Genomic DNA, 22,024 nt, shown 5'->3' with positions numbered 1-22,024 from the left:
GATGGAGAGCCCTGCCTGACACAGCTGTGCAAAATGTGTCCCTCTGGGGCTAAGCCTGCAGCAGATCCCACTCATTGCCTTCCTCATGTCTGGCAGCGAGGACATCACACAGAAGCACAGCAACATACTTGAAGTTTACTCAAACTAAATCATTTAGCTTCCATTCAAGAATGACTGATGACTTCCCTTCAAGAAATTCCCTTGAAGAAAGGACTTCCCTTCAAGAAATGCACCAGTCTGGAAAATCAAGGTTGAGAACATCATTCTGCATTTTGTATAAATAAACTGACCCTTTACAAGATATGGTGGTAATGCACGTGGGTGGGTCTGCTATGTCAGAAATGTGGATTTTCATGCATTCAAGTTTCATAACTGCAATAGAAATTTTCAAATAATCGATGCATGTTCATGACTTCCTGTTTTTTTTTTTAATTTTATTTAAGAGGAAAAAGAGAAAAACACAAAACAAAACAAAGCAGTGTAAGGGTACACGTAATACAGAACTACAAAAAAAAAAACATAACAGTAAGAAATCACCTGTTAATAGATTACATATTATCATCTTGAAAATAGTTGCTCAAATCACAGTATCAAAGAATACAAAGTGGACATTCAAACAGGGAGACTGCAAACAGCTGTGTTCAATGATCCAAAAACATTAATATAGTCAGCTATTTAACACCCCTAAACACAGTTGCTGTTATATCTGTTAGAGCTCTTTTTTTCCCCCTCTCTTTTTTACAACAAAATTTACACATTTTGGATTTTATTACTCCTTAGTTCTTATTACTTTTTTGGGGGGGAGAGAATACATTCAAATATGGCAAAACAAAGCTATGACTTCCTGTTTGTATTGCACTGCAGGAAGGGGGATCCAGGCAGCAACCTGGATTTACTGAGCTGTCTCAGAAAACCTAGTGCAAAACCCACCACACAATTCCATCACCCAACACTGAAAGGTCAGCAAAGTGGTTCCTGCTTGTTGCAGCTGGTAGTTGACAATTTTGAGGTGTTTCTATCTGTGCCAGCCATCTCTGACTCTCTTAGCTTCTGTCGGCCAGGGTGTGGATCAGACTATATGTTTACAAGAAAGTTCTGTCATGATTTCTGGACCAGTGGCAGCCTTTCATGTACTGGAAATAATTTTTCAAGTTTGGCCATAAGAAACCTATACCATGTGCTTCACAAGTTGAGGGGAAATGAGATTGTTTGAAATACATACAGGAAACTCATTTTGTCTGTGGCAGACTCACTTGCTGCTGAAGTCCATATTTTTGAGGTAAAAAGCCATGAGTCAGGGGTTGTTGTACGATATGCTAAAATGCACAAAAACTTCCCCAAGTTCAGTTTCTGCTTTACTTCCCTCATTCTACCAAGCTGCAGAATGGATTCTGAGCATTGAAACACAGACGGTTACAATTGCAATAGAGATCTGTAAAAACTTCAGTTAACTAGAAAGTGAAAAGACAAAGAAAGGTTTTTGGCAAAATGCACCTCTAAATATATGCTTAAAGCAACAAAGAAACCATGAAGAAGACAAAGAAGTCAAAGACAAAGAAGTCCAAGACAAGGACAAAGACAAAGATGAAGAGATGAAGAAGAAGAAGAAGAAGAAGAAGAAGAAGAAGAAGAAGAAGAAGAAGAAGAAGAAGAAGAAGAAGAAGAGGAGGAGGAGGAGGAAGAGGAAGAGGAAGAGGAAGAGGAAGAAGGGGAAAGAAAAACAAAAATTAATGCTAATGTGCGGGTTTTGTCTCCAATGCCTCAGCCTCATTTACAAAGGAAAGGATCAAAATTTGCAGAATGGAAGGGTCACTGTGTAAAATGGACTTAGCCCCAAGACACTGATGTTGTGTCTGGCCCACTATGAATGTCCAACCCAGGGCAGGGCCTGGAGCCTGGTGGAGACTGAGGCCAGGACCCAGGAGTTGAGGTCCCTGGGGCTGAGGTGGCAGAGTCTTTGCTGTACCCTGGTGGATCTGCCTTATTGGGCCTGCAGGGCTGCAGCATGGATGCAGTGGTGGAAATGGGTGTAAGGCAGGAGGTTCTGGCTCCTCTGCATGCTGCACACTCCCTGCTTGGCCTGAGCACAGGAAGATTCAAGTCTTCCATACTGGCAAAAGAGACAGTGAAGAAGATTCTGGGTGTCATCTACCAGACACAGATGAGCACAGTGAATTCTCAGGTAGGGAGGGCAGGACACCCACCAAAGCGGGATCCACATGGCTTTATGTGTTGGGGATGTAAAAGTTAGTCATGAATGATGTGTTGCATTTCTGAATAAAAAGACTCATTTTATATATCTATAAAGAAATGCTTGAATGTTCTTCTATATGATTATCCTAGATTACAGATAAAAGAAAATTAAGTCATCCATTTCCACTCACCTATTCAAGAAAATACCAACTATTTATTCTTAAGTGAATTGAACAGGAGAGAAGTAATATTGAGTGGAGCACTATAAATAATGCAGTGGAAAACAAAATGGAAAATCCCCAAAGGCATCCCTCCCAGGATGAGACATCTGCCATTGACCAGCTCCTCTCTCCTGTCCTCACCTGTTGTGCAGGCCTGTGTCTCTTCACTTCTGGGTGGAGAGAGAGCCAGGACACAAGCTCTCTTCCATCTCAGGAAAGATCAGGGACATGGCCTAGGACATGGCCTTCTTTCAACATTTTCAGTGGCTGTTATTTATAATTAACTGAGCAGCTGTGCTGTGCAACATTCATGGTTTCTAACTGTCCACACCTTAACTGATTAAGAAGAGAATATGGTGTCTATCAATATCATTTTTTATAATGAGCCTTAGAAGTGGAATATCCAGGTTAAATGTATGTAAGATGAATTTGAGGGTCGAAGATATTTCAGCTGAATCCTCAGCATAGAGTTAGAGCCTGGTAGAGGAAAACTGAGTCTGCTCAGATCTCTGTGGAGATCTGAAATCAGAGAGATGGTCCAGGTGGAGGAGCAGGACACCATGGCACCTAGCAGGAACCATGGCTAAAAAAGGCCCAGTCTAGGCTGCCTCATCCATCGGTGAGTTCTAAGGAAAGCGTCACACACTTCACACTGGACAGGAGAGAGCTGAAATAGTTCCAGAGCTCCTCCCCACATGCCTGAGGCCCCCTGTCTCACTCAGGGGAGCTCTGTATGAGGTCAGTCTGTTGCAGAACTCAAATTGACTGAATGTTTTCCACCCAGCTGCAGATCTGAACTGCCACATGTGGACTCACCATAGCTATGGAAAAGGAAAGGTGTTTACAGGGTGCAGGCCATCAGATGGAGGCACTGCAGGCAGGTCAGGGTACAAGACCTTAAATAAGAGACCAGGCCCTCACTAGCCCCAGTTTCCTCCAGCAGTAACCAAACCCTGCAAGAGTGTGCATTAAAAACTGAGTAACTGAAAGGAGTTACTCACAAAATTATATATTATGGAGATAGTTTGAAGATACAAAAGTAAATGGTAGCATCCGTAAATAAAATGAAATGTGACCCTTAAAGAATATGTGGTGTCCATTGATGTCCCCAAACCACACGCATCAGAAGTAAACAGTGTGATGAACAGAGCAATAAGGAGCACAGGCAATGGGTAAACTTCACAGCTGCTTCATAACAACAACAAAGCTAGGATACAATACGTGCACTGGTGGATTTTATCCAGTATGTGATAAAGAATGAATACTGATTGTTTTTAAATTCTTCCATCAAGTTGGAGAAAAAAATCACCACCAAGTTCTTTTAAGTGACAAGTCATCTTGAGAATGAAGCCAGACAATAATGTGTTAAAAATAAAATAAGTGAAAACACTCTGTTGGCAAATATTCCTAACAAACATACACAAAAGTATTCAGCTAAATGTTTGCCACATTAACTCACCAGCATGTTCAAAATTAACCAACATGATCAACACTGGGCTCAGTCTCGGTGGTGCAAGAATGTTCCCTCTCGCACAAACTATTGTGTGTGTCACTTACCACATTCACAGCATAAGGCACAGCTAACCCCTGAAGAGATTTGGAAAAACAGCTTTGAGAACCTCAAAAGGTCACCATTTTTTCATGATAAAAATCATTCATAGACTATAAGTAGGAGGAATGGACCTCAGCACAGCATGGCAAGCTCCATCCTTGACATGGTACTAAGAGGCTGACAAGCTGCAAGCTTTGCTTCTAGGGTCAGGAAGAAGACAAGGCTTGCAACTCTTTTCAACATACAGTACTCGAAGTCCTGGCCATAGAAGTTAATCCAGAAAGAGAAAGCAAAGCCTTCCAAATCAGAAAGGAAGAATTAAGTGTTGTCTCAGTTTTCCTGAGGGTGCAGCATTCTATATAAGAAATTTAAACTCCATTGACAACCTTATAGAACACATTCACAAATCACTTAAATTGCAGGATACATGAGTAACATGCCCTAATCAGTTCATTACTAGTACTACAAACAAATTGTAGCCTCAAATACAAAGGACACAATTCATTTCATAAATAATCAAAAATAACTATTGATTAGAGAAATTGAAGCAAACTCACATCTTCTTGGAATGCAATAAGTAGAAGAGCACTAACAGAAGAAAAGCCACACTGTGATGAGGGATGGGAAGAATTCATGTTATAATGTACATGCTACCCAGAGCAACCAGGGGTTTCAGTGCCATTCCTGTCAAAGTATCCATGCCATTTTCTTAGGAACATAAAAAAAATGACAATTCACAAGGAATTAAAAGAGTCATCCTATAGCCACAGGAAGAACATTAAAAGAGGAGGCATAAAAGTACTAGTTTCCAGGTATTATAAAGTAACAGTAGTCAAAAGGGTTTTACACTGGAAGAAAAGGACACAGACTAAAACAGCTTGCCCAGATGCACACCAAATGACAAAATCACTAGGAATTTTATTTTATTTCTTCTTTCCTTTCCTTTTCTTTCCTTTCCTTTTCTTCCCTATTTTTTCATTTTCTTTTTATAGTCAGGGTCTCCCTATGTCATTGTAGCCTGAGCTGAACTCAGAATATGCTGCAGGCTTGTCTGGAAATCCCAGGAACCCTGCTGCCTCAGTCACTTGAGTATAGGCATTACAGGCATTTTCATCATTCCTTGCTCAGCCAATAAGTTTTTAACAACACTATGATGAGACCAGGTCAGTGGTGTGGCTTGTAATCCTAGCAGTCTGGAAGGCAGAGTCAGGAGCATCACAAATTCAAGGTGAGCCTCAGCAATTTAGCCATTTATTAAGGACATGGCTCAAAACAAGAAAAGTGTTAAAAGGTGAAGACAAAGAAGCCAATGCAAAGCTCTGTATTCAAATCCTAGAAATTGAACAACAAAAAAACAAAAACAAAACAAAACAAACAAACAAACAAACAAAAAACCTTGCAACTGACACCAGGAGGGTAAATAAATTTTTACACTGGCCTGGCCTTCTGGAGGGGAGTGTGCCCCAAGTAGCTTTAACCTTCCCACCTTTCTTGTGATTTGACTTCAAACAATCATCAAATTCCATGAGGGATCAAAGAAAAAGAGAATGTGCTTCAAAGACACCAAGCCTCAATCCTAGTGCTGAAGGCATTTGGAGTAATCTTCTGAAGTGCCTGCTGACCACAGTTAGAAAAGCAGAGAATCTACTAACAGTGTTAATGGGATTTTCAGTCCTACTCACTGTGAAAGAAGCTGCAGGCTAGGAGGGTGCAGACAGCTTAACTAGAGAGACTCCGTCTACAAAGTGTCTGAAGACCAAAGCCAAACATTTTATTGCATGAATACACAACATTGCTACCCATTGCCAACTCAGGATAATATACACCTGTAATCCCAGCACCCTGGGAGGGGGAGGAATGATGAGGAAAGGTTTAAGCCTAGCCTGGCACATTTAGAAAATTAGTGAGACCATGTCTTAAAATTTGTACCAAACCAAAGCTTTTACAAATGTATGAAAATATTGATCTTTAAGAAATCTCAGAAGTCACTGAACAAGGTACATTAATCACTATTGATCTATACTTATTTTATCTCTTTATAGACTTAAAAAGTGTATCTTTATATGATTCTTATTATTATTTCAAAATAAAATAGTAATCCTTTGCTCAAAATCTGGTATTAATATATATTTAGGACAGAAAAAAAAAACCAGAATGATCAAAATCTCTTCATACTGAACTACCCAAATCCTAAAAGGATATAGTTAGCAGCATATCTGCAGTCATCTAAGTAAAAAGCATTTAAAAATTGAAAGAGTACAAACACCAGGAAGCACATCAATGTCTCCATGATGGTAAACCTTATGCTAGGTGTGCTGACTAAAGTACACATGCAAGAGAACCTCACAAAGATTTCTCACTAGAAAGTCTATTTTTGACTTTTCATTTTTATCATTTTTTTTTGGTCTCATTCTTCTTTCCTTTTTCTTCAGACAGGGTTTTTCTATGCAGTTCAGTCTGACCTTGATCTTCCCTTGTAGCCCAGGATGACCTAAAACTCACCACAAACTTTCTGCCTCAGCCTTCGGAGTCCTGGAATGACAGGTGTGCACCAACATCCCTGATTGTGTTTTCCTCTTTAAATTTTCTCCAAAACAAAATTCCTCAAAGTTTTTGATATTCTCAAAGTTCATCAGGTTGGTTATACAAAACCAAATCAGAAAGTACTGAAAACACCCTGAAGGACCTTCAAAATCCTCACCAACAGATAACATAATATAACATAACAGAGCATAATATAGTATAGCAAAATAACACAAAACAAAATAAAACAGGAACCACATAACTCTGCTTTAAACATCTGCTTCCAAAGATACAGCAAGAAGTTCTAAGTTATTCATACACCAGCAATATGATGCATTTTCTTTGAAATAAATGTCAGTATGCACTCAAATTCTTGTGTAATAATGAGTGTGGCAGCTTCCTTTTGAAGTCTCACCCAAAAAAATAAAAAATGGCCATCACAAGATGGGTGACAGGTGCATGTGCTTGGTTCAGCCACATAATAGTGGGTGGTTGCAGCACAGAGAGAGACCGGCATGGAAACACTGCTTCAAGGAGACCAACCAAAGAGTATTACAACTGAAAAGGCTCAGCACCATCACCTCTAGGAAAGGGAAACTACCCATCAGGAACACAAAGCCCATGTTCTGATTGGGATGGGAGGAAAGGAAGTGACAGCAGCAGCTAGGAGACAATTTCTCCAGGAGTGATGCATATGTGTCCTTCATCAGTATGGGTTGATGATGTCACCTCCCCTTGTACTCACCACCTGCTGTCCCCCCTCCCTGGAGTTCAGAGTTTGGAGAACTACAGTATATAGCTGAGTTGAACATCTAAGATTGAATAAATAATCATTCCTAAGCTCGTGAGAGTAAAACTGGCTATGAATCCTCCTCCCCTGGATATATGGGGTTTATAACATGAGACCTTTACATTGTTTGGTAAAATTATTATGGGTATTCTGCTTCCTAATGGAACTGAAATGAAACTAACATAAGCCCAAGAAAGGAAGTCTTCCTAACATTTGACAAATCTTTAACAGAAGACAATGTGTCTTTCATCCTCCGAGACAACGGATCCTTTGGATGGGCATTTGTGTTTGGCACCTAGCCTGACACATCTGAAGCATTTACATGTTTGCTGCATTAAAATTTTCAAAGTGCAGCAAAGTCTAAATGTATACACTGTTTTCTAGCATTTTAACTTGTTGTTTTTAAGGAGGACATAGATTTGTTTCACAACAAAAAGAAAGGTGATATCACAGAGGAAGGCCAAACTGTGGACCCCAGTGCATGACCTCACTTCCTTGGCGATAGGTCCAAACAGAACTCTGAAGGCTCAGGTCACCAGGCACCTTGGTCTGGTGACAGTTGGTCTTTACAGACAGTTGGCTCAAGACAGTGAACAGGGAGCAGGTTATGGTGCTTTCTCAGGACACGAGACCCCAGCTTCAGGATCCCGCATAGGTAGACAATGTGGAAATGGCTGAAAAAATGGTTCACTCATCCCAGAGCCTTCAGGATGATTATGGGCAAATGCCAAATGACAAGGGCATTAAAGGACAGGGCTCACTGTCCCCAGCCTTCTGGCACCCAGAGGCAGGAGAGAGATGAGGACAGGTGTCACTAGACTCAGCCACAAGCCACTCAGACTCACTGAGTCCAGCAGAGTAACATTAAGGCCTGACCACCACTGTGAATCCCCCTACACAATTCCTGCCCTAAGTCAAGTGTGACTGGGTCTGACATGCCCTGAGGGCAGATCCTCTTGGGCAGGTGCAGGTGCTGGGAGGATGCAAGCCTGGGCCACTGTCAGGTTCCCACCCAAGACCAGGCTGGCAGAGCAGAAGGGCAGCACCCCTGTCTAATCCACAGTCTCCAGATTCCTCTTCTGTCTTCCTGGGTCGAAATATGGGACAGAGCTGTCTGTCTTACAGACATATAATATTATCTGTGTTCACAAAGAAAAACCAGTGTTGTCTCAGAGCCTTAGAGCCTCTGGCTTCCTGCCAGAAGCTGTGCTCTGCCTCAGCAGAGTGGCATATAGGACACCAGTCTAGAGGCGGTCACAAAGCTATGTGTTCCATAGCCTTGCAGCAGACTCTGGGACCGACAACAGGTGATGGCTCAGGCACAAAGTGTGTGTACAGACAGGAATATAGAGACTCTCAGATGACAGAGAGTATCTTTGGGTCAGTGCTACACTGTAGTTAACTGTCAGAATTTGCATGAAACTCTAGCCAGGGTTACTGATCCTCTGATTATCCATGGAAATTTTAAAAATGTTTTCTAAGGAAAGTAGAAAAAGAAACAGTTATGTACAGATATGTTTCACTGCAGTACACTGACAGCTCTGAACCCAGCAAACAATGTCATGAGGCTGGTGATATGCACATCACCACCTCAATAAGGCCGAAGTTTCTACAAATGCTGGAGGTAAAATATGGAAATACTTTAACAACAAAAACAGTTGAAATAAAATATCCTGAATATGCACTTAATATACCAAATATAAACTAGGCCTGGTGGCTCTTGTGTGGAGCCCAGCACTTGAGACACTAAGGAAGGAGAATTGTTTGAGACCACTCTGGGTTATAATGTGACCTCAAAGCCAGCCTGAACTTCATAGCAACATGTTTCCTCAAAAAGATAAATATATCAAATCTAATAAATGTAATAGTGTACTAGTGATGGCCTTGTGACATTAGTATGACTATCATATTTATACTGACCTGTAGTCTACTAGGAAAACCTAAGATACAGCCCACTTCACAATAAAATATCACAGTTTATCAAATGGAGTACACTAGTGAGTATTTGTTGTTCATCATTGGTATTTGGTGGTGATGGAGCAGTGCTTGCTGCTGCTCTCCACAGAAAAATGACTATTGCTGCAGTAACAGGAATGCACATGCATCACTGCAATATGTCCTTAACTCTTTGGGGAAGAGACCCACTAAAGGAGGCACTGCACTAATGAGAATTACTAATTTTAGTCTTATGAATACTTTAAAAACTGACTTCAGTAGTAGTTGAACTACTTACCTACATTACCACCAATAAGATTAAATAGTTCCTATAGTAAGATTAAATAGATCTTATGGTGATTAGTTCTCTCTTCAATGAAATGATGTCCCTATTTGCATTTCTTTATTGTGCAAAAATGCTCAATAGTTCTTCAAGTATTTCTTGGCAATTTGTACATATTCTGAAAAATGTGCCTTCCTTTCACGTTCCTATTGGTTTTACATGTTAGCTGTCAGGGAGTAATAGGCAAAATTTCTCTCATTCTGTAGTTTATTTCTTCATCCTTTTGGTTTGACTTTTTGTGGCTTCTATGTTTATGCAGGAGGATTAATATCTTACACAGTCCTTTTTGCTTGTTTTGTCACCCTATCTTATTTTCTACACAAAACAGCAGCAATAGTATTTAAAAAATGTTTTTTAATACCTCTACATTCAGAACACGCAATGTCTAGCTCTTTCATGTTTCACTATGTTTTACTCCAATAGAGGCATATTTGAGACTGCTGCACAAATTACCAAAAAAAGTACACTTCCTGAATAAAAGAAAAATCACAATTTGCAGTAGTGATTCTTTTACCCTATCATACATTTATATTCTTGACCTCAATGTACTTGTTTCCTTAAACTTCAAGTGCAGGCATAAAAACAATTGTTTCACACTCTGCTAAACCATCTAGCAATTGCCTCCCAAAGTCAGCTTTAAAGCCATTATCATCCCATCTCATTCTCTCCTGATGCTTGAACTAAAGAAATCATCTTTAGCCTAATCTTTATAGGTAACTCCTTACCAATGCAATTATTTAAATACAAAATGATCAAAAATTGCATACTTTTTGTTAGTTTTTATAAAATAACAAGGAATATAAAAGTGACAATTCTACTGTTTTCAATACAAGAATGAATGGGTTAAATTGACAACTGCCCAAATGATGCTCATGATGGTCACTGCAAAAACAAATGTGTTTCCCAAGTGATTCTCTGGGATAACTGCTACATGGCCAACCGATAAAAGGATAACTACTGATGTGCAATTGTGAGTATTAAAAAATGTTGATGCTGGCGATGAAAAGGAGGAGATCTAAAGCATTAAGCAACATCTGCAGAACTTGAAGATATATTTTGAGACAAGCCACTCTAATTGTGTAGGTTAGACTCAAATTCCTCTTCCACTAATTTAAGCCCACTGAGGTGCTAGGATTACAAGCATGCATCAATAGGACCAGCAAGACTTACTTTCATGGTAAAATGAGAAAGTGCATGTATTCAGGATATATGTCTTATAGATTCAGTATTCTATTATTAGCTGTAATACAAACTCCAAATATTCCCATTAATGCTAAGAAGAAATATGCTGCAGGGAATCTGGCCACATGGTGTAGTGCATAGAGGCTGACAATGTACTTCACAGTGTCTTTTACTTTGTGAAGTGTATCAGGTTCTATAAGTACAAAATAGATATAGTTTTAGTGGTGGTTACATAAGAGGTGAGGAATTTATTTTCCCAAGGATAATTGAGACTTGGGCAAGCTATCTTCACTGGGTTAGGGGTATTTAATGCAATGTTCACTTGTGTCTTCATGACACCACTGTTTTTAACAACATAATTCCTAAGCAGATTTTGTATTCAACAACACTGCATTAAACATGTTACAAATTACATGAATGTTAAAATGGAAGTGAAAACCACAGGCAACAGGAAACCAACTGGAACTCGTGGCCCACTGTATGTGTTTAAAGATAATTAGTACACAACACAAACATCATGCACTGGTCCTTATAAATAAAGTGATATGCCATTGTATAAATTCACAATTCAGTAAAACAGAACACAATCTGAAACTTAATTTAGCAAATTTACTTTTTACTGTGTTGACAGCTCATAATTTAGGTTTCCCTTCATGCCATTACTTCAGTATTTTAGGAAAAAAAAGTAATAATTACAAAATATATAATGCATTCACAGCATCAAGGAATAAAATAAAGGCATTTGCATGATACATCCAAAAACAACATTTTCCCCAAAAACAACTCCATATGAAAGAAAAACTGATTTCAAAGTATGGTTACTCATAAATCATGCCAAATTTTATAATTTCTGGAGATTCTGATATATATATTGTGATGTGCTATTGGAGACAAGTTATGATTCTGTCAGTATGGCACAATCAGAAATTCACAGTAGTATGGTTTACATTTGGTACATGTGGGGAAACTTTAGTAGCAAATAAAGATGTAATATAAACATAACAAGTAAAATTCTGATGGTTAGAAAAACAAAGGTTTACTTAAATGACAAATATTGGCTCCACTGAGAAACAAAATCAGGCAACATAATTTATATGGTATAATATCCAGTGATGTTAGGAAATCAGCAGATGTCTTGTCACAACTTGGAAAACATAACATTCATTAATGTACAAGTTATGTGAAAAGAACACAAGTTTTTCAAAAACACATACTCCAAGCCTCTACAAATGTATACCTTAATGCCAAATATTGCCTCAACTTCAGAAACATCATTTATGAAAGAGAAAATGAAGCATGTGCATCAAAAGATTAAAACAACGCCACGTTAAAATTACAATTCCCAAAAAAACTAGAGACTCGACTAATATCACTCTGAACAATGAATAATAGTATTGCTCAATTTTATATCATAATGCTACAGAATTAGCATTGGGTTTCTTAGTGTCACTTCTTCAGAGTATCTGTGCATTACATTATGCATTATATTATTTGTTTAAATAAATAGGTTAGAAATTCTTCCAATGTGTGAATCTCTATGTGTATATCTATCCTTTCTGTGTTATGGGGGAAAACAGATCAAAATAAGACAACAAAACAAATTTCTAGAAAATCCTGATATGAAAGAGACATATAAGAACACAATATTAGGTGATATACACTACTTGCTATGCTTTCTCTTGTTATTTTCAATTGAATTGTCTACATCATCAGGGACTATACAAGTAAGCATAACATTATATAGCTATTTTTATAAAAATGCAACTTTGAAGATGTTGTAGGATGTGAAAGCAGTTAATAATCAAACCTGATGTAGAACCCGTGGTTTCCTGCCAAGACCAGCAAGTCAAGCCAATAATGATCAGAAGGGATGAAGAAGGTCACTACATAGTTCTTAGGGGAAAACTCCAAGAGGAAGAGAAAACTATCTTAAATTTACATGCACCAAACTCCAGATCACCCAATTATATAAAACAAGTACTAACAAAAATGAAAAATCAAATTAGTAGTAGCACAATTTTAACAGGAGATCTTAACACACCACTGACACCAATGGACAGATCAACCAGACAGAAAATGAGCAAAGAAATAAAAGAACTGAATCGCACCTGTGAATAAAAGGATTTAATAGACATATACAGAGTATTCTACCCAACAACAACAGAATACACATTCTTCTCAGTATTACATGGGTCAGTCTCTAAAATAGCCCATATGTTAATTCACAGAGCATATTTAAATAAATGCTAAAGCGTTGAAAGTATCCCTTGCATGCTACGAGACCATACCACTATGAAATTAGAAATTAATGATAAAAGATACTGCAAAAATCCCACAAACACATGGAAACAGAATAACACTCTTGAGTAATCAGTGAGTCACAGAGGAAATTAAAGAATAAATTAAACAATACCTACAAACAAATGGAAACACAGATACAACATACCAGAATCTGTGTGATGCAATGAAAGCTGTCCTCTGAGGAAAATTTATTGCACGAGTTCCCACATTAGGAAAACAGAATGAATACAAATAAATAACCTGATGTTATACCCCAAACATCTAGAAAAAGAAGAGCAAGTCAAGCCCAAAGCCAAAAGAAAAGAAATTATAAAAATCAGAGCAGAAATCAATGCAATAGAGACTAAAGAAACAATCCAAAAAACCAATGAATCAAAGACCTGGTTCTTTGAAAGAATAAATAAAATTGAAAAGCCCCTAGCCAACCTTATTTAAAAAATGTAAGAAAAAGTTCAAATTCAAGCAATAAGGAATAAAAGAGGTGAAATTACTACAGACCCTATTGAAATACAGAAGACCATCAAACCTATTTCGAAAACTTCTACTCTCAAAGTTTTATAACACAGAGGAAATAGACAGATTCCTAAAGCATATGAAGTACCACAGCTAGGTCATGAAGATGTAAAACTACTGAATAACCCAAATTCTATTAATGAAATTGAAAACATAATAAAATAATTACCTACAAAGAAGAGCCCAGGCCCAGACGGATTCGCTGAAGAATTCTACAAGAAATATAAAGAAGACCTAATGCCAACACTCTGCAAACTCTTCAATGAAATGGAAAGGGAAGCAATCCTTCATAAATCATTCCTAGAAGCAAATATTACTCTAGTACAAAAACCAGAGGAGGACCCAACTGAGAAAGAGAACTACAGACCAATCTGCCTAATGAAGGAGGATGCAAAAATCCTCAATAAAATTTTGGCAGATAGGATGCAGCAAATCAACAAGATCATATATCATGATGAAGGGGGAGTCATCCCAGGCATGCAGAGATTGTTTAATATATGTAAATCAATAAATGTAATACACCATATCAATAGAGCCAAAAGTTATAATCACATGGTCATTACTATAGATGCAGAAAAGGCTTTTGATAAGGTCCAACATTCATTTATGATAAGAGCCTTGCAGAAAATTGGAATAGATGGTCCTTACCTCAATATAATTAAGGCCGGCAATGACAAAACAACAGCCAGTACCATACTAAATGGTCAAAAATTGAGGGCCTTTACTTTAAAATCAGGCACAAGACAAGGATGTCCCTTATCACAGCTCCTATTTAATATACTACTGGAAATACTGGGCAGAGCAATTAGACAAGAGAGAAATAAAAGGCTTAAATATAGGAAAAGAAGAAGTTAAATTATCATTATTTGCAGATGACATGATTCTTTATATAGAAGATCCCCAAAGCTCTATTGAAAGACTCCTAGATATAATAAATTCAGTAATGTAGCTGGATAGAATCAATACTCAAAAATCAATAGCATTCCTATACACTAACAACAAAGTCACAGAGACAGAAATAAGAGAGGCCACACCCTTCACACTAGCAACCAAAAACATGAAATATTTAGGAATTACTCTCACGAAAGAAGTGAAAGACCTATACAGGGAAAATTATAACACACTGAAAAATGAAATTGAAGATGATCTCAGAAAATGGAAAGACATCCCTTGCTCATGGATAGGAAGAATAAATATTGTGAAAATGGCCATTCTCCCAAAACTTTTATACAGATGCAATGCAATCCTGATAAAAATACCATCAACATACCTCATAGAACTTGAGAAATCATCCCTAAAATTCATCTGGGATGAGAAGAAACCCAGAATAGCAAGGACAGTGAGAAGCAGCAAAAGCAAGACAGGAGGTACCACAATCCCTGACTTGAAGTTATACTACAAAGCAACTGTAGTACAATCAACATGGTACTGGAATTGAAACAGAGCCAAAGATCAGTGGAATCGATGAGAAGATACAACCACCACTACAAACACACTCAAATACCTTATCTTTGATAAATGGGCCAAACATGTTCACTGGAAGAATGACATTCTGTTTAATAAATGGTGGTGAAAAACTGGCTCTCCATATGCCTAAAACTAAAACTAGACCCATGCCTATCACCATGTACTAAAATAAAATCTAAAAGGATCAAAGATCTAAATATTAAAACAGAAACACTAAATCTATGGGAAGACAAATTGGGTAAAAACCTTGAAGACATAGGGGTAGGTAGAGAATTGATGAACAGGACTCAAACCGCATGGGAAATGCTTCCCAGAATCAATAACTGGGATCACCTCTTATAAAAAAGTTTCTGCACATCAAAAGAAATCTCCAGTATAGTGAAAAGAAAACCCACAAACTAGGAAAAAGTCTTAGTGAACTGCCCCTCAGACAGAGGACTTCTGTCTATAACATATAAAGTATTTTAAAAAATGAGACCACCAAAATTCAAAGACCCAATCCAAAAATGAGCATCTGAGATGAATAAACAATTTTGAGATGAAGAAATATAAATGACAAATAAATACATGAAAAAATGTTCACCATAAATGGTCATTAGAGAAATGTAAATTAGAACCACACTGAGATTTTATCTCACTTCTGAAAGAATGGCCAAGATCAAGAAAACTGCCAACAACACATATTAGAGATGCTGTTGGGAAAAAGGAACTCTTCTGCACTGTTTGTGGGAGTGTAGACTGGTGCAACCATTGTGGAGGGCAGTCTGGAGATTTCTCAGAAAGCTGGGCCTGGAAGCACCTTTTGACCCAGCTATTCTACTTCTAGGCATATTCACAGAAGAACTGAAAGCATCATTCCACAGTGATATATGTGCACCCATTTTTATAGCAGCACAGTTTGTAATAGCCAGATCTTGGAAACAACCTAAGTGTCCATCAACTGAGTAATGGATAAAAAAGTTATGGTGTTTTTATACAATGGAGTACTACTCAGCTATAAAGAATGATCACATTGACATATAAATAAATAGATGCAGATTGAGACCATACTCATATGTGAAATAAATCAAACTCACATGTATAAATACTGAATATAATCCCTAGTATAAGAAATGATAATACATAGAAGTATGTGGTAATCATGATACCCAATCATATTGGTTTGAATCCATATAATGTTTTCACTCATTATTAAGTGCAATGCAATTCTGATAAAAATACCATCAACATACCTCATAGAACTTGAGAAATCATCCCTAAAATTCATCTGGGATGAGAAGAAACCTAGAATAGCAAGGACAGTTAGATGCAGCAAAAGCAAGGCAGGAGGTACCACAATCCCTGACTTGAAGTTACACTACAAAGCAACTGTAGTACAATCAACATGGTATGAAGTGCAATGGTTTTACCCTGGGTTTTTCAATTTTAGTATTGGTGATAGTACAAATAGCTATTCTGAAGAAAATAACACATCATAAAAGCTGGTGCTGATTTAATATCATCTTCTTTGGAACTCCCATCAAGCTGTTGTACATGTTACCACTGGTTTTAACATGTTGTAACTTAATATATTTTACTGTATGTGATAGTATAAATAAAATTTTTCACAGGCAAAGAGATAATATAGAAATCGTTGTCCATTTTCTGTTAACTGGCTCTAAATACTCTGTAATTCTTTCATTCTCTTGAATGGCTTCACACTGTCTTGATATGATTGATTCTATAGTATACGACATTATATTCAAACAATTCAAGGAAAGAGGCACTATGGTGAAAATATTATGTTAGATTATCTGGTGGTGAAACAAAATGCTTTAATTGTGCAGTTGTGACCTGTGTTGTTCTATGACAATGTCTCTTTTATCTCGATCTCCACCCTTTTAAAAAAATTATTCTATGTTTTCTTATTTTTTTCAAGTAAAATAAAACCAAATTAAAAAATAGCGGGATATATTATAGTAACTTTTTTTGTTTTCCTATTAACCTGATTTTAACCCCAGTATTGCTCTCCCCATCTTGTTCTGCCTGATTTTACTTTATTCTATTTTGTTTGATAGTATCGAGTTTGAGGGTATAGGCAACCACTTTGTAGGCAATAAGATTTACTATGATGCCCATTAGGGTTTGAATATTATCTTCTTTTCAAATCCTGTAAGGTCTCCAGTGTAGTTTTTATTGGTCTTGTTCTGTACTGTTTTGATCAATTCTATTATACCGGATGATATAGCAACTTTTTTTAAAAATAGCAAGAGGCACAATGGTAACCATTTTTGATCACCTGATATTCTATTTTTGCATCAAGTACTATGCCCATCCTTATGTTCTAACCAACTCTGTTTTTTTTAACTCACTTGAGGTTTTATTCTCTTCAAAAAACAGTAATAAGAACTATGGGAGTAAAACAAAAACTCAAAAGCGTAAATGTAATTTTGAAGAAGAGAGGAAAGGAAGGTAGTCTAAGAGATATAATTGCCTGTTTGAGTGTGTAGGAAGGAAAACCATATTACTGAGCTTTGTTGGTTCATTGAATGCAACTGTCTGGACTCTCGCTGTAGGAATGTTCACTTTATATGCTTTAATTTTATAATTTGGACAACTGTTTCTAAGAAGACAATATGTAACCTATTAACTAGTGATTTCTTACTGTATTTTTTCTTGAAATTCTGTATGATTTGTACCCTTTTACTGCTTTGTTTTTTATGTTCTTTTTTTCTGTTTAAATAAAAAAAATAAACCTGGAATTTATATCTTGTATTTATTTTTTGGTACTGGGGATCAAAGTGATGACCTCACACTTGCCAGGCAGGTGCTTAAGCCACTGAGCTAAATCCCCAGCCCCCCAATATATATGTTTCACATCTTATTATCTTCAGAGTAGTGGCCTCTACTCTTGGACTTGATACCAGCAAGCATACCAAATGTGAATAAAATCAGTCAAGGCCAAATAACATTCAAACAAACCTGATTCCAATAAGATCAGTTATAGTACGACAATGTAAGTAATACAGGGTTTCAGTTTTAGTTAATTGGAAATTAAGGACAGTTACCATCATGGTATAACCTGCTATTTTTGGGTTACCTCTCTGTGCCCTCAAATCTAATATGAGTAGACAGACCAGAACAAAATATAATCAAACTAAACAGCGCAACAGAACTACTGTAGCTTTTAAATCCTGATACACTTTTAACAATGTCCTCTGCCTTCTTTTTTTAGGCAATTCCTCACCTTTCTCCTTCTCAGGATACTATTATTCACTGTTCAGAGTGATATTAGTTTAGTCTCTTATGTTCAGTTTCAGCATACATAAAAATAAAGAGATCTACTATGAAGAGAATGAGACACATTATGGTAATCATTATCAACTTCCCCAACATCAGTCTTGAAGATCAAAAAAGCCATTATCATCCTGTAATTATTTGATTAGTTCTATAATGTTCAGTATATATTCAATGCTTCTGAAGATGGGAACAACTATTTGGAAGAAAACTAGAGACATTAAGATAGACATTAAGATAGACATTAAGAAAATGAACATCTCAGTGGACTTGCTTTGAAACCTGTTTCCTTAACTTGTTTCCTTATGAACTGTTCTGTTTTGTCATGTTTAACTTTACCATCTTTAAGATAAAAAACAATTTGTAGAACAGATAAGCATATTAATAAGTTTTTTTTGATCACTGAGGTAAATTGTTCACAGTGTCATTATTTGAATATCACTTTGTATGCTTTAATTTTGTAACTTGAACAATTACCTCTAAGATGACAATATGTAATTAATCAACTAGTGATTTCTTATTGTTTATTTTTCAGAAATTTTGTATTATTTCTACAGTTTTTGGTTTTTTTCTTTAAATAAAAATTCACCAAAAATATGAAAATTAAGTTTTAAAAACAAAATGTTAAGTACATAGACACTATCCATACTTGAAAGTGAAAAGCCCATTTCAGTTTACCATGTTTAATTACAAGATGCCATGTTGAAACACAAAGACACATTAAAAAATCTAAAGAGGTATAAGTGATTAACTGAAACCCATATAAAATGTGTACTTGAGTAGAGCTCCACTTCAGATTTGTCATTTCCGGAAAATTCGTGAAGAAATATTGACATCAAACTTCTGTATCAATTATTTCTTCAGGTCTACTTGGAATTTTTAAAATAAACTTAGATCTAAACTATCCAAAGAGTGCTGCCTTTTCTATGTATTTAACAACAAACATGGATTGCGATATGTTCCACACTGTTAATGCACATAGGATCCAGTGAGCTCTTTCAGATATGTAACAATGATCATATGTGCTGAGAGTATTCCCATAACACATAGGATTTATCTCTTGTGTGAGTTTTTTCAGGTATTTCACTTACAATTTGGATGCTGAAAGTGTCTCCACTTGCTTACATAGTGAGTGATTAATCCCAGTGTGAATTGTTTCATCTGTTTTGCAATGACTGTATGTGGTAAAAGTTTTGCCACATTGTTATATGCATAGGGTTTCTCGACCAGTGTGGAGTCATTGATGTATTTTACAAATTCCATGTGTGGTTAAAGCTTTCTCACATTCTTCACATAAACAGGGTTTCTCAACAGTGTAAATCTTTTCATGTATTGGACAATGAGCATTTCTGCTGAAACCTTTCCCACATTCCTTAGATATATAAGTTTTCTGCCCAGTGTGACATTTTTCATGCATTATGCAATATGTAATTGTGGTCAAAAAATTCTTAGGATGCTTATATACACTGGTTTTATCTTGAATATGAACTTTTATGTTGCTTACAATGTCCATGTTGGGCTAAAACTTTCCCAAATTGCTTACATATATAGGGTTTCTCACCAGTGTGAATTCTTTCATGTTCCTTACACTGTCCATGTGTGATAAAAGCTTTCCCACATTGCTTACATACATAGGGTTTCTCTCTAGTGTGAATTCTTTCATGTTTCTTACAATTTCCCCATGTGTTAAAAGCTTTCCCACATTGCTTACATACATAGGGTTTCACTCCAGTGTGAATTCTTTCATGAACCTTACAATATGCACGTGTGCTAAAAGTTTTCCCACATTGCTTACATACATAGGGTTTCTCTCCAGTGTGAATTATTTCATGTTTCTTACAATCTCTCCATGTGTTAAAAGCTTTCCCACATTGCTTACATACATAGGGTTTCTCTCCAGTGTGAATTCTTTCATGTTTCTTACAATCTCCCCGTGTGTTAAAAGCTTTCCCACATTGCTTACATATATATGGTTTCACTCCAGTGTGAATTATTTCATGTGCCTTACAATGTCCATGTGTGATAAAAGCTTTCCCACATTGCTTACATACATAGGGTTTCTCTCCAGTGTGAATTCTTTCATGTTGCTTACAATAGTTATGTTGCGTAAAAGCTTTCCCACATTGCTTACATACATATGGTTTCACTCCAGTGTGAATTACTTCATGTGCCTTACAATGTCCATATGTGATAAAAGCTTTCCCACATTGCTTACATACATAGGGTTTCTCTCCAGTGTGAATTCTTTCATGTATTTTACAACTTGCCTGTGTGTTAAAAGCTTTGCCACATTGCTTACATACATATGGTTTCTCGCCAGTGTGAATTCTTTCATGTTGCTTACAAGCTCCATGTTGGGCAAAAGCTTTCCCACATTGCTTACATACATAGGGTTTCTCTCCAGTGTGAATTCTTTCATGTTTCTTACAATCTCCCTGTGTGTTAAAAGCTTTGCCACATTGCTTACATACATAGGGTTTCTCTCCAGTGTGAATTATTTCATGTGCCTTACAATGTCCATGTGTGATAAAAGCTTTCCCACATAGCTTACATACATAGGGTTTCTCTCCAGTGTGAATTCTTTCATGTTTCTTACAATCTCCCTGTGTGTTAAAAGCTTTCCCACATTGCTTACATATATATGGTTTCACTCCAGTGTGAATTCTTTCATGTTGCTTACAATGGTCATGTCGGGTAAAAGCTTTCCCACATTGCTTACATATATATGGTTTCACTCCAGTGTGAATTCTTTCATGTTGCTTACAATGGTCATGTCGGGTAAAAGCTTTCCCACATTGCTTACATACATATGGTTTCTCTCCAGTGTGAATTATTTCATGTGCCTTAAAATGTCCATGTGTGATAAAAGCTTTCCCACATTGCTTACATATATATGGTTTCTCACCAGTGTGAATTCTTTCATGTTTCTTAAAATATCCCCATGTGTTAAAAGCCTTCCCACATTTCTTACATACATAGGGTTTCTCTCCAGTGTGAATTATGTCATGTTGCTTACAATGTCCAGATTTGCTGAACCCTTTTCCACATTGCTGACATACATAGGATTTCTCTCCACTGCAATATTTTTCATGGATCTGAATATTGTGGTGTGTTTCTGCTTCTTTCACATTCACATTACCTTCTGCAGTACAAGGGAATACTTCTTTACACTGATTCCAAGATGTACGTCCATAGGATTTCCCTAGCTTGTCATTTCTGTAAAAAAAAAGCACATATCAGATTGATAACCATATTACTAAGTTTTTATTGGAGATTTGAACAAAACTGTTTGCAGTCTCGCTCTCTGAATCCCCACTTCATATGTTTCACTTTTGTATTTCATTAACTATTTCTCTGAGTAGCATATGTAATCATTGTCTTTAGATTTCTTACTGTTTATTTTCACTTTGAAAGTGGTATCATTTCTACTTATTTTGTTTTTTTTTTAGTCTTTTCTTACATTAAATTTAAAAAAAAGAAACACTCACAGTGAAATGAGTCTCAGTTTTATGACTGCATTAATGTCAAGTTCTGTTTTTAATGCCTTCTAAGAAATTCTGACCATGAAGTAACAGAAGGGCCTTATAAGACATGTTGAAAACAACCATTCCCAAAAGACTGGTACACATTTGGAAATCTTAAAATTTGGTACCTTTTGAAATGCAGAATCTTTAGCTTCACTTTCGGCATGGGTACATATGTGTATGACATACAGATGATTCTGATAT

General features: G+C 36.8%; 1 protein-coding gene across 1 annotated transcript in view; it reads right to left on the bottom strand.

Annotated features, from left to right (window-relative positions):
* Positions 1 to 905: 905 nt before the first annotated feature.
* LOC134474750 (zinc finger protein 431-like) overlaps positions 906 to 22,024 on the bottom strand; it is a 34,223-nt gene continuing 13,104 nt past the window's right edge. Inside the window, exon 4 of the mRNA XM_063243319.1 lies at positions 906 to 21,512. Within this exon, the coding sequence (XP_063099389.1) occupies positions 19,769 to 21,512 (1,744 nt within the window). The 3' untranslated portion in view covers positions 906 to 19,768. The remainder of the gene's footprint in view (positions 21,513 to 22,024) is intronic.

The sequence above is a fragment of the Cavia porcellus genome, unplaced genomic scaffold (assembly GCF_034190915.1).
Source record: "Cavia porcellus strain 051 isolate PalLab524CR breed Dunkin Hartley unplaced genomic scaffold, mCavPor4.1 scaffold_37, whole genome shotgun sequence".
Taxonomy (NCBI): Eukaryota; Metazoa; Chordata; class Mammalia; order Rodentia; family Caviidae; genus Cavia; species Cavia porcellus.
Note: the sequence above shows the minus strand (reverse complement) of the source record. Positions and strands in the feature narration are given on the sequence as shown.